This window comes from Ischnura elegans (assembly GCF_921293095.1).
Source record: "Ischnura elegans chromosome 13 unlocalized genomic scaffold, ioIscEleg1.1 SUPER_13_unloc_1, whole genome shotgun sequence".
Lineage (NCBI taxonomy): Eukaryota > Metazoa > Arthropoda > Insecta > Odonata > Coenagrionidae > Ischnura > Ischnura elegans.
In genome coordinates this window covers 1,668,571-1,681,143 of record NW_025791657.1, presented here as the reverse complement: position 1 = coordinate 1,681,143, position 12,573 = coordinate 1,668,571, and the positions used below count along the sequence as shown (strand labels likewise).

Here is a 12,573-nt window from a genome sequence, read left to right as displayed (position 1 = left end):
AATATCGGGACTTGTGCACTTTGCCCCAATTAAGCGGCTGCCCCAATTAGGTGAACTCTCTTCTTTATGGGCATAAAAAACATTTAAATTGTAGAAAGAAGACTAAAGAATGTTTGTAAATGCAACATAAGTTTCTTAAAATATTAATTTTATTACTAAATCTGTGATTTTTTATATGTATTATCATTTTTAAGATTTACAACATTTTTGTTACAAATATTTTTCACAGCCTCGGGCGACGCTGAGTGAATGTCTTTTACTAAGTCCTTTCCTCTTGGGGATAATATAACAACAAGAGCTTTCAAAATAGGGCAAGAATAAGACCATTTGTGAAAAACAAGAGTAACTCAAAGTAGGAAAATATAAAGAAATAGTATTTTGAAAGAAAAAAATTAATTTTGTCGCGAGTATAGAGTCTATGTCACCGACTCATGGCCCAATGAAGTTGCATGCTGTACCAACTAAGCAAAGAATACTCTGGGATATTCCTCTATTGGGTTCTGTTCTTCAAGATCTGCCCTAATTAAGCAGCTACCCCAATTAACCGGTGGACCCATTAAATGGAATCTAATGTATTATTTTTATCATTATTCTTGGATTTAATCGAGTAACACCCAGCATTCTCTTCTAGTTTTATGTAAAAGAGGAGAACACAGAACCCCTTAGAGAAGAAAAAAACGAAGTGCTGCATGGAACACTCTCAGATGGAATTGCCTGTGCTGCCGTAGACCCCTTGGCAAACGATGATTTGGTGAGTGAATTCTGAAACTATGTAGGTAATGTCGTCTCACCTGCATCGTTTTGTGTCTGCTCCCATCACCCATTTGAACTGTACATACCCCCCACTTACCTTGTCCCACCAGAGCACCCTCAAGCGTAGACCAAAAATGCGCCCGGCGCGATGCCACGGGATTGCACATTTGTAGAGCGGTGAATTCGAAAAGGAAATAGCTGTAGCGTTTGGAGCATCATGTTTCTTGCGTATGCACTCGGGATTTTTATCCTTCTCTGTGCAAAGAAATAGTTTTCTTTTACAATTCATTCATCTTTGGGTGTGCACTTGGTAACATGCGTATATGCACGCGCCGCCACTGATGCTATCCTAATGAAGCGGAGAATACTCTGGGATATTCCTCTATTGGTTCTGTTCTTCAAGATCTGCCCCAATTAAGTGGCTGCCCCAAGTAACTGGTAGACCCATTAAACGGAATATACTGTATTATTTTCATCATTATTCTTGGATTTAATCGAGGTAACACCCAGCTTTTTCTTTTAGTTTTATCTAAAAGAGGAGAACAACAAACCCCTAAGAGAAGAAAATAATGAAGTGCTGCTTGGAACAGCTCTGGATGGAATTGCCTGTGCTGCCGTAGACCCCTTGGCAAACGATGATTTGGTGAGTGAACACTCATTCCTTTATTTTGCTCAGCTTTTTATGACCTAAATTCATTCCTCTGTTGAACATTGTCAATAAAGCAGCATGCTGTCCCAATTAAGCAGAGAATACTCAGGGATATTCCTCTATAGGGTTCTGTGTTTCAAGATCTGCCCCAATTAAGCGGCTGCCCCAAGTAACCAGTGGACCCATTAAATGATATCTACTGTATTCAATTGAATTTTTAAAATTATAAAATTTGCTAATGAAAAAAACTACAAATTCGTCCAATATGGTAAAGTTGTTAGGAAGGCTGTACTCAACTCTTTCCCTGCGATTGATGACAAAAATGGCAGCAGTACGTCTTGATCTGGGAGACTATGGTGGCAACTTTACGCCGGAGATTTTTATTTGCGGGAGAGTGAATGCAGAAAATAAATTTTTCCATGCTCTCTCCCTTTTTTGGTGGTTGTGGATTCGTGAAATCTAAGTTTCAGGACCTAACAAAGTGGGACGTAGGCCATACCCTGGAATTCCAGGAGCAGGTTCTTGGACCCCTCGTCTTTTATCACCCCTCTTCGTGGTAAGGGACTGGAGTCATAAAATTGTACATCCAGTCATTTTGCAAAATAAATACTTATTCCTTTCTTGAGAAATCTAGGAGAGAATAGAATTCTTTGTCTTTGGAGCAGCATCTACGACTTTTAAACGAAATTGTATGATAAATGATCTGTGCATTTCTTCAGGGTTCTTTCTTCTGCGTCAGCTGTTTGGTTGACAACAGTTTTGCTGGCTATCCTGCCAGCGTCTTCAGGTCGAAGGTGTTGGCTGTTGGTTTCTGCCTCGCTTATATACTGTGGGCTGGATGGGAGCTGCACTGTGATTGGCCGTCTGACTGGGCACTTCTCACTGATCGGCTCTCTCTTTGATCACTCTTTTCCAGGCGCTGTGAAGGAAGTATCCATCTTTTCTATTGAAATTCAAATGTGTTTTTTGAATTTCAATTGCTTCCCTGATTTATCTAGGGAAGTATCGGCTCTCCTTAACTAAAAGTTTCTTCTCCTCAAATTAGATGTCGTGGCCAGGTTCTGACCATGCATGTTCCGCTCTACAGGGTTCTAACATTGTATGATAAATATTTACTTACATCTCAATTCCAGTATAAACATCAACATAGAAATTTTTGCTGCATTAAATGTGTCAAAATTAATGTTAGAGCTTTGTTCAAATTTGACCATTCTCTGAATAAAATGTGAACTCCAACTTACTTGCCCATTTTTTGTAAGTATAGTGCTTTTTCAGCTCCAAAAAAACTCAGTTGAAGGTCCTCAGTACATAGGCCCCCTGAGGTATGGGTTCCCCTAATTAGGAGTAACTAAATTTTAGCATGTGAGTATTTAACCTCATTTGTACTATTTTGAGCCTAGGAAAACATAATTTATCTCAATTTGGAAAAAATAATGGCCAGCCTATGGTTGCGTATGCTTTGGCTGTGACTTTGGTGGCTGCTGAGGCTTGTTGGTCTATCAATCAAGAGTGTTGTTCTTGAATATGTGTGTATTTCTCCAGGTTTTCCTTGGACTAAAAGGGATGCCATGTTGTTTTGTTTTCTCAAAGCTTTACTTTGTTGGCAGTGATGTGTTACTTCCCGAAAATATTGCCTCGTTTCAAATTTATGCCATTACTATTTCTAGCAAAGGAATACGACTTGGGTAGCAGATAGACAGTACTTAGATAGTGGGTTGATAGTATTATAAGTTGCTTAACCCTTTCGAGATGGCAGATTTTTTTGTCTTAGCATGACTGCTGCACAAAGCTCCAAGACACTCTTCTTTCTCGTGGTACTGAGCATTTTTGGAGCACATTCATTATGAAGAGTCTCGGGGATATACACACGCTTTCAACTCCAACCTTTTTCGACTCCTCCACATTATCTCGGACTCTGAGAGTAGTGGTGCTCCCTCCTTTCCGGGTTTACGATTCTAACTGCGGCATTGGTTTGTGGTCAAATTATGGATGGCTTATATGTATTTCGCACATGGATAATTATTGCTTGCACGTAAATTGCAGACTTTGAATTGAATTCCTCATTTTTTATAAGCATTTTGAAATTTTAAACAAAGGTCTATAGTTAATATTAATGCATTTAATGCAGTAGCAATTTCCATATTTTTGTTTGCACATAACTCAAGATATAAGTCAATATTTATTGTAGAATGTCATTTAAAAATTGTAAACACTGCTCGAAAGACAAAGAATTCAATTCTTAGTTTATATTTCTTGAGAAAAGAAGAAGTATTTATTTAGAAACATGACTGAATAAACAGTTGCATGACCACAGTCGCTTACCGTATGGAGGGGTAATAAAAGACGAGGGGTCAGGGTATCTGCTCCTGAATTCCGAGGGTAAAGCCTAAACCGTACAGTGTTGGGTCCCAAGACAAAGATGTCGTACAGCCGCAACTATCACAGAAGGGGGAGAGCTAGGAAAGGTATATGTTTGGCTTTTGTTCACTTGTGTGAGAAAATCTCTGGTAAAAATATATGGCTTTCGTCTCCCGGGTCAAGAAATATCCACAGGTATACTTACATTTTTAGTAGGGAAAAGGTTAAACTTCTGTATTGTTGAACTTCCTACTAAAAATTGAATTAGTATATGCTGTATTCATATTTGTAAACTCATTATGCATTTTTAGAATATCGAGTGGATATCAAATGATCTCTGGTTTTCTTAATGTGGTTGGAAACAGTAGAAGAAATAAGTGTTGAAGCCATTACCAAGGAAACATTAGAAAAATCGTCTCGGGATACTGCGCGGGTTAGAGTATTTAAGAGCGCCAACGTTTCGGGTACCGACTCGCTACCCATTCTCACGGCTGATGGTGAGAATGGGTAGTGAGTCGGTACCCGAAACATCGGTGCTCTTAAATATTCTAACCCACACTGTATCCCGAGAAGATTTTTCTAAAGTTGTTCGCCGGGAAAGTGTAAAATCATATATAAGGAAACATTAATTCATGTATGGTTGTGTAGGGAAGAAAATACATCAATGGCAGAGCTATTTAATAAATATGATGTTACAATGCATACATAAGATAATTCAAGGACTGCTTCCAAGTTAAGATAAATGGGAAAATAATAAACGCTCTGATGGCATTGAACATTTTTATATTGTAAAGAAAATGTTTCTGAGGAATAATAAATTTTGATAATATGTGGTGTATAAATTAGTTTTGGTTAATATTTTCAAAAAAGTTCTGAGTCTGCTGTTTGTACATGATTATTATTTTGATCCTTACTTCCAGCTTATTTCAGACGAGGATGGGGAGCCAATTGAAAGTTTTACTATGGTGCAGGAGTCCAGTCGAGAGGCATTTGGTGAGTACTCACAAGGGCTTGCACATTACTCCCAAAATGCAGGAATTGATGTAAATAATTATGGAGGATGTACATTAGGGCGGATCGGAAAAATCGATTTATTTCAAATCCATCTGGCCCAATGAAAAAAAGTTGTGGGACCGATCAAAAATAAGGCCTGAAAAATTTGAGACCTTTAGGTGAACCCCTGACCCTCGCTCAAATGCAATATAGGGGGGGGAGCGTCGAAATTCGAAAAATATAGTATTTTATGGTAATTTCCTATAGATTTTGCCGAGTTACTACCCTTTTGGGCAAACATTTCATGCATTTTGACGTATCTGCCACCGTTTAGCCACAAAATGCCTAATTTGAGCCCGCGTCAGAGAAGAAAATATTCCAACGCCCACGCAGCGTCGCCGATACAAGAGCCGCAGGCCGATCCCCTCCCCTCCCCGCTCGCTTCTACCCCTCCCACGCCTCCAATACAGCGAAATTCATCCCGCGTATTCGTTTATCTTTGATAATTTAATAATAAAACGTTATTGTACTTTTCCACACGGTTTAATTAATACGACCGGTTTCGTCGCAGAGGCGACATCATCAGGTACAGAAACCGTTATAATAACAGTTATTTTGTTCTTGTTTATCTGGTTGCTATTACGTTGGTAGGGGAGGGTTGCGTCGGGGTTGGAGCGTGACTCAGCTTCAGGGGAATCTCCAAGAGCGGGGAATAGTTTACAAAAATATTTTCATTTGCTAAAATTCCATTTTTTTATATGCTTCCTTATCTCCAACTCCTCCAAGCAGTCCATCCTTCCCTTTCCCTCAAGGTGGATAATTTCCGGAACAAAATTGCTCCTGTGGTCACTCTCCCATAGATGTTTCGCAAAATGCGATTTTTCTAACTCCCCGTTTCTCAAATGCCTTCCGTGTTCCTCTGCTCTTACTCGGAACGAACGTCCAGTCTGGCCTATGTAATAGGTCTCACAGTCACTGCACTTGAGTCTCTAAATGCCACTTCTATCATTTAAGTCAATTTTATCTTTTGTATTGCATAATAACGCCCTTAAATTAGATGTGTTATAATATGCTATTTTAAAGTCTTCTCTGGGAAAAAGGTTTGCGGTTGCCTGTGAAATATTTCCATAATAACTCAGTTTGCACCAGCGTTTCTTATGCTCATTAATAATGGATGAATGGTATATCATTTTCTGTGCCCGAAGGGAGTATTTCTTCCTTAACAATTTATCTATGGCACTTTCTTCGTATCTGTTTTAACTGCAATGTTTTTGATGGTTTTGATTTCCATGGCGAGGTTCTCGGCAGAGAGGGGGATGTTGAGTGCTCTGTTTAACATGGCATGAAAGGCGGCTAGCTTATGAGAGGGGTGGTGGCGGGAGTCGGAGGGGATGACATGGTCGGTGGTAGTCTCTTTCCTGTAGATTTTGAAGTCGTAGCATCGAAACCGGTCGTATTAATTAAACCGTGTGGAAAAGTACAATAACGTTTTATTATTAAGAATGGATTTTCAGTGGATTAAGGATGGATTTCAACAATGAAGTCTCAGAGGGGTCAAGTCTCAGAGGGATTGAGATCTCGGAGGGATTGAGAAAGTGCCCATTATGGCACATCCCACATGGTGGAGTTTCTTTAGGACTCAATCCAGCAGCCATCATCTTTCGTTTCGTCCGCTTATCTCTCAAAATACTTCTTCATTAGGGGGAGCCTTCTGCTCCATCTTCCACTTAAACGCAAAAATATCGCATGATTTCAAATGTTCTTTCAACAGTGCTTAAGTTTTTTACTTGAGCAAAAACCCTACTTTTGGCTTATTCGCAATTTCCGTAAGTTTTAGTACTTACTGTTGTACCGCTAAATCCATCCACCATAGTTTGCACACCTTTATAGCCACTCGAGAGGCCTTTTCATGGACGGTCGGCTCCTTTCCTGCGTTCTCGGATCTAAAACTATTTCATCACTTCTCTAAAAGTTGGTAACATCGATTTGTTTAACCCCGAGGAGGCGCCTAATAAGGGACAAGTCGTCTCACTAAGCTAACTTTATTACCTTCTACCATCTTCCGATTTATATTATCAAAGATAAACGACCTCCTAACAGCATACGCGGGATGAATTTCGCTGTATTGGAGGCGTGGGAGGGGTAGAAGCGAGCGGGGAGGGGAGAAGATCGGCCTGTGGCTCTTGTATCCGCGACGCTGCGTGGGCGTTGGAATATTTTCTTCTCGGACGCGGGCTCAAATTAGGCATTTTGTGGCTAAACGGTGGCAGATACGTCAAAATGCATGAAATTTTTGTCCAAAAGGGAAGTAACTCGGCAAATCTGTAGGAAATTACCATAAAATACTATATTTTTCGAATTTCGACCCTCCCCCCCCTATATTGCATTTGAGCGAGGGTCAGGGGTTCAACTAGAGGTCTCAAATTTTTCAGGCCTTATTTTTGATCGGTCCCACAACTTTTTTTCATTGAGCCAGATGGATCTGAAAAAAATCGATTTTTCCGATCCGCCCTAATGTACATGCTTATCCTTTTATTTAGCAAATTTTTACTGTGACCAGAGAACTAATTGACAATTTCGCAGTGGCTCGTAATCCACAATGGAAGCAGTGGGGAAGTGCTTCCATGGGCTACAAATAGCTGTGCACAGATAAGGCTTATTGTAACTGGTTGTGAAGGATTAAGAACCTGAATTAGTCATCCATCCATATTTTCTGTTTTCTTCAATATACGTGCCAATTGGATAGGGGAGAAGAGTTATATTTACTTACTTTTTTGTAGTCATCTGCATGTTGTATAATGGTCCTCTTTAAAAACAATTTTCTTCAATGTTTGAGTGTCCAACTACTTGGACCAAATGCTGCAGAAATTTTCTCTCTATGGCTTTTTTGACAGTTTAAAATTCTTATAAGAATGCTGTCATGGTTCATCCAAGCTATGAGACGAGTTTATTTAGCCCTTTCGCACCGCACGTCGGGTGAAGCCGACGGGCATTTTATATGCAGAGCACCTGACGTCGGCTATAGCTGTCGCGGGGATGGGAAGCGACCGCAGCGGTAGCTATGGTCGGTGGTATTCAGGACCGGCCCGAGACCCAGCTTAGGGAGACCGTTTTGCCTCCCCTTAGGCATTTAAGGCCGACCCTCCCACTCTTTTATGATCCTTCCCACAGCAGGAACTTGAGGTAAAGTGGTTGAAACGGCAATGGGTTTTTCAAAGAATAATTTGTTGCAAACTCAAATTTTTAATTTATTGTAATGAATTCTTCGTATTTTTTTGTTTGTGGGCAAATTTAAAACGAAATTTTAGTGTTACTTTTAACAAACTTCTCATCTGAATGCTTTAATACCTTGTTCTTTCATCTTATAGAATGAAAATATGTAATGGGGAGATGCTGTTGTTTTATTGTTTTATCGCTCATGAATATTACAATCCAAATAACTTCCTACATTACATACCCTTTATTTTCTGATCCATTCATTTTCCCCCGAGTAATTACTAATACGCCGGTATTCCAAAGTAATGTAACTTGTACATCCAACTTCGTACCTCCGTTGTATGCCCTATTGTTAGCTACTCATTTTGGGTGGAATGTTTGCTCAGCTGCCTGACGATGTCTCCGGTTAACTACGCGGAAAACCAAACCTTCCACTCTCACAATGATATCGCACGTGCATTCATACAGTCCAGGTGTTGAGCGCTAATGACATTTTCGCCGAATTTTTCGACAACCCTCTCCGATTCAAAGAAAAGCGATCCTCAATATGCTAATGTGCTAGTTCTTTCATGTGTTTTCAGGCTTGCATTCCTTTATCCCTACCCTTTTTCCTTTATTGCTGAATGCATCCTTAACTTCTATGAAAACGTTATCACTAAAACCCATTTCTTAGTACTTATGCCTGCCCATACGAGAATGCATTCCCTCTCTAATTTTGCTCTCACTTCAGCTTTGGCTCCCAAGCAAGCAGTGTTCTCACAGTGCTCCAAAATTTTGCATCTAGCATCTAACCTAACCTTCGAAAAAACTTCTAACATCTAACCTTCTGAAAAATAAAAAAGTCCTAATTAGGTTACTATCAACGCTAGAAATCCGTTTAAGATTTCACAATGCTCAAAAATATGTAAGTTATTATTATGAAAGTGTTAATTCTCAGAAATCGTAATCATTAATTATTTAAAAAACACCGGTAAAATAATAAGTTGACCACGGACTCCCGCTAAGAAAGGGTCCGAGGGTCGTGTGAGAGGCAGGGATAATGGCCGGGCACCCAATTGAGTTGGGTCCCAAATCCGAGGGACGAGTGTACCCGGGCAACTCACCCCCAAAAATGAGCTCCGTTCAGAGAGTTTTAAAATGTTCTTATGCTACTCATAGCGTGGTAAAGTTTTGCTTTCGTAGTCTCCGGCAAGAAAGGGTTAAAAAATATCAAAAAATCACCAGAATGAAGCACTTGGTTTCAGAATCAAGTATCCGAAAGTAAATTTCAATGTTCACAGGAAATGTGAACTTGGAACTTGCTCAAACGAATGTAAAATTGACAATGCTTTTGGTCCATTTTAAGATAGCTAAAAATCTTTTAAATTGGCATGTTCCCATTCACATTTCTGGCTTTTTTCATCCGTTAAATTGTTTGTAAATGAAGGGTGTTGGAGTTTTTGATTTCCTGTTTTACTGTGATAGTGGTTATTTGAAATTCTTTTGTAGATGTCCCAGCTGCCGAAGATAAGGCTATTGAGGCAACATCCACTTCGTATCTGCCAGCGGAAGGAAGTGCAGGGAATCATTCAATTGATGAATGCATTGGTCCCACAGCTTTGGTGACACAAAATGATTCCAAGACTCTAGCTACCCACGTAGGGATGGGAAGAAATCTGATGGGTAATGACTCGGAAAAATGTGGTGCTCTTGATACTGATGAGATAACTTGCTGTTCAGTTCCTGATGATAGACAGTGTAATACAAAAGACATTGAATCACTGAAAAGAAGCAAAGGTGGAGTGGCAACGACTGTTTCTGGGGATAGAGATGGTTGTGATGCACAAAATACCATGGATTCCCTTAGGCTTATCAGAATCAGACGAAGCGAGAAAAGTGGTAGTGAGACTATCATGGGAAACAATGGAGAGATACTAAATTGCTTGATCGCAAATCCTTGTAACAGTAACAGATCAAACGAAAATTCATATGATTGCTTCGACTGCAGAGATAGGTTCAGCAACAAAAATGAGCTAATCAAACACATGAAAATTCATGTTGTTTCTCGTAATTTTGATGCCGTAGTAGAATCTTCTGTCAGAGACATGTCTTTGAAACCCCTTTTGTCAAGCGACAATAGCAGCTCTTGCTTGGCTGCCACATCCATGGCTTTGGGTGGTCTGAAGACAAAAAGACTAGGGCCGAGGCAAAAAGGGGAGGTTTCCATCAGGGAAACCGTTGGGGAAAAAGGAGATACGAAAAATGTAGGACGAGTGACGGGAAGTTTCTCTGTAGATGAGGAATCAACTTCACAGAGTTTATCCTCAAGGTCGTCTTGCACGAGAAAGCTAGGCGATCACGTGAGAGAGAAAGGGGGACCATATTCATGCAGCTCGTGCGAAAAGTCCTACCCTCAGAAAAGTGGGCTCACTGAACACATCCGAACACATACAGGAGAGAGGCCCCACTCATGCAATCAGTGTGAATTGTCTTTTTCAACGAGGAGTATCTTGGTTAAGCATATACGGACGCACGCGGGAGAGAAGCCTTATTCGTGCACTTTCTGCAGCAAGTCCTTCGCTTGGAAAAGGGACCTCTCCGTACACATTCGAACACACACTGGCGAAAGGCCTTACTCATGCAATCAATGTGAAAAGTCTTTTTCATCAAAGAGCAACTTAGGGAAGCATGTACGAACGCACACGGGAGAGAAGCCTTTTTCGTGCACTGTCTGCAGCAAGACCTTCGGTCACAGGAGTAGCCTTAATTCCCACATGCGCGTACACTCGGGAGAGAGGCCTTATTCTTGCAATGAGTGTGGAAAATCTTTCTATCAAAAGGGCATCTTGGTTAAACATGAACGAACTCACACGGGAGAGAAACCTTATCAGTGCACTCTCTGCAAAGAGTCCTTCGCTTGGAGGGATGGACTTGATTCCCACATGCGTAGACACTCCGGAGAGAGACCTTATTTGTGCAATGAATGCGGAAAGTCTTTTCTGTCCAAGCGGCATTTAGTTAGGCACGCGAATGCGCATATGGGGGAGAAGCATTATTCGTGCACATTCTGCAACAAGTCCTTCGCTCAGAGGAGTGACCTTGATTTCCACATGCGTAGACACACGGAAAAGAAACCTTTTTCATGTGGAATTTGCGGGAATTCGTTCTCTAGAAGAAGCGGTTTGGTCGGGAACATGCGAACACACTTAGGAGTTAGACCTTTTTCGTGTGAAATTTGCCTCAAGTCTTACACGCAGAGGGGTCATCTCAAATGTCACATGGAAACACACACAAAAGAGAAGCCTTATATTTGCAACGTGTGCAGCAATTCCTTTGCTGGGAAGAAGCATCTTGTTTCCCACATGCGTACGCACACGGGCGATAGACCCTTTTCTTTCAAAGTCTGCGAAAAATCTTTCAAAACGAAGCAGGCTCTCAAATATCACATGCAAACACACACAGGGGAGAAGCCTCACATTTGCAACGTGTGTGGCAAGGCTTTTGCTCAGAAGAACGGCCTTGTTTCACACGTGCGAACGCATACAAAAGAGAGACCTTTTTCCTGCAATGAATGCGAAATGTCTTTCTCGAGGAAGCAGAGGTTAGTTTCGCATATGCGTACCCACACGGGGGAAAAACCTTATTCGTGCACTGTCTGCAGCAAATCTTTCGCTCGGAGGGACGCCCTTGTTTTGCACACGCGAACACACTCGGGAGAGGGGCCTTTCTCATGCAGAATCTGCGATAGATCTTACGTTGATAAATGTGGTCTCAACAAACACGTGCGCACCCACACTGTGGAGAAACCGTATTCATGCAACGAATGTCAAAAGTCTTTCTCGAAGAAGATCAACTTGGTGACACATTTGCAAACACACTCGGGTGAGAGAAACCTCGCTAGTGTCACGAATTAGAAAGAGAATTCGTGTGAAGATTCCAAAAGTCTCTCTCGACAAAGAGCCTCCTAGTATAGGCATTTGTACACAAACCCGCAGGACTCCTATATCTGCAACAGGTCTTTCACTCATTATTGCGACCTAGTAATACATCCGCACGTACAGGAGATAAAACTTATCAATGTAACATTTGTTGTTATTATTTTGCTGTCCGTTGTTTCCTTGACAGTCACATGCGCGCCCACAAATGAGAGCGAATTTTTTCGTCCAGTCAGCATCAAGTCCGTCGCTGCTAGGAAGGGCCTTGACCAACAAATGTGTACAAAGTATTCTACAGAGGAAATTGGTGAGTACCATCAAGGGCTTGCAAACATCTCTAAACATGGAGGAATTGATGTTAATAATTGCGGAGGGTGTACATGTTTATCCTTTTATTTAGCAAATTTTTACTGTGACCAGAGAACTAATTGACAATTTCGCACCACCGCCCAATCATCCACAATGGAAGCAGAGGGGAAGGGCTTCAATGGGCTACAAATAGCAGTGCACAGATAAGGGCTATTGTAACTTGTTGTAAAGGATTAAGAAACTGAATTAGTCATCCATCCATATTATCTGTTTTCTTTAGTATAAGTGCCAATTGGATAAGGGAGGAGAGTTATATTTACTTGCTTTTTTGTAGGAATCTGTATTTTTTAATGGTCGTCCTTAAAAAAATTTGTGCGGAAA

At 40.8% G+C, this 12,573-nt stretch overlaps 3 protein-coding genes across 3 annotated transcripts in view; all 3 read left to right on the top strand.

Moving 5' to 3' along the window:
• The window catches only part of LOC124172479, a 25,819-nt gene extending 16,245 nt beyond the window's left edge, over window positions 1-9,574 (top strand). Inside the window, exons 6-9 of the mRNA XM_046551918.1 lie at window positions 632-751; window positions 1,277-1,396; window positions 4,681-4,803; window positions 9,458-9,574. Coding sequence (XP_046407874.1) covers window positions 632-751; window positions 1,277-1,396; window positions 4,681-4,803; window positions 9,458-9,574 — 480 coding nt within the window. The remainder of the gene's footprint in view (window positions 1-631; window positions 752-1,276; window positions 1,397-4,680; window positions 4,804-9,457) is intronic.
• LOC124172433 (oocyte zinc finger protein XlCOF6.1-like) overlaps window positions 4,680-12,573 on the top strand; it is a 33,390-nt gene continuing 25,496 nt past the window's right edge. The window contains exon 1 of the mRNA XM_046551872.1: window positions 4,680-4,753. The gene's annotated coding sequence lies outside the window, so the exon portion shown is untranslated. The remainder of the gene's footprint in view (window positions 4,754-12,573) is intronic.
• On the top strand, window positions 9,465-12,573 carry LOC124172432 (oocyte zinc finger protein XlCOF6-like). Its single transcript, XM_046551871.1, has one exon. The coding sequence runs from the start codon at window positions 9,613-9,615 to the stop codon at window positions 11,860-11,862; it is 2,250 nt and encodes a 749-aa protein (XP_046407827.1). The 5' UTR covers window positions 9,465-9,612; the 3' UTR covers window positions 11,863-12,573.

Coding starts and splice junctions, on each gene's coding strand:
- LOC124172432 (XM_046551871.1), top strand. CDS start 9,613: ATGGGAAGAAATCTGATGGGTAATGACTCGGAAAAATGTGGTGCTCTT.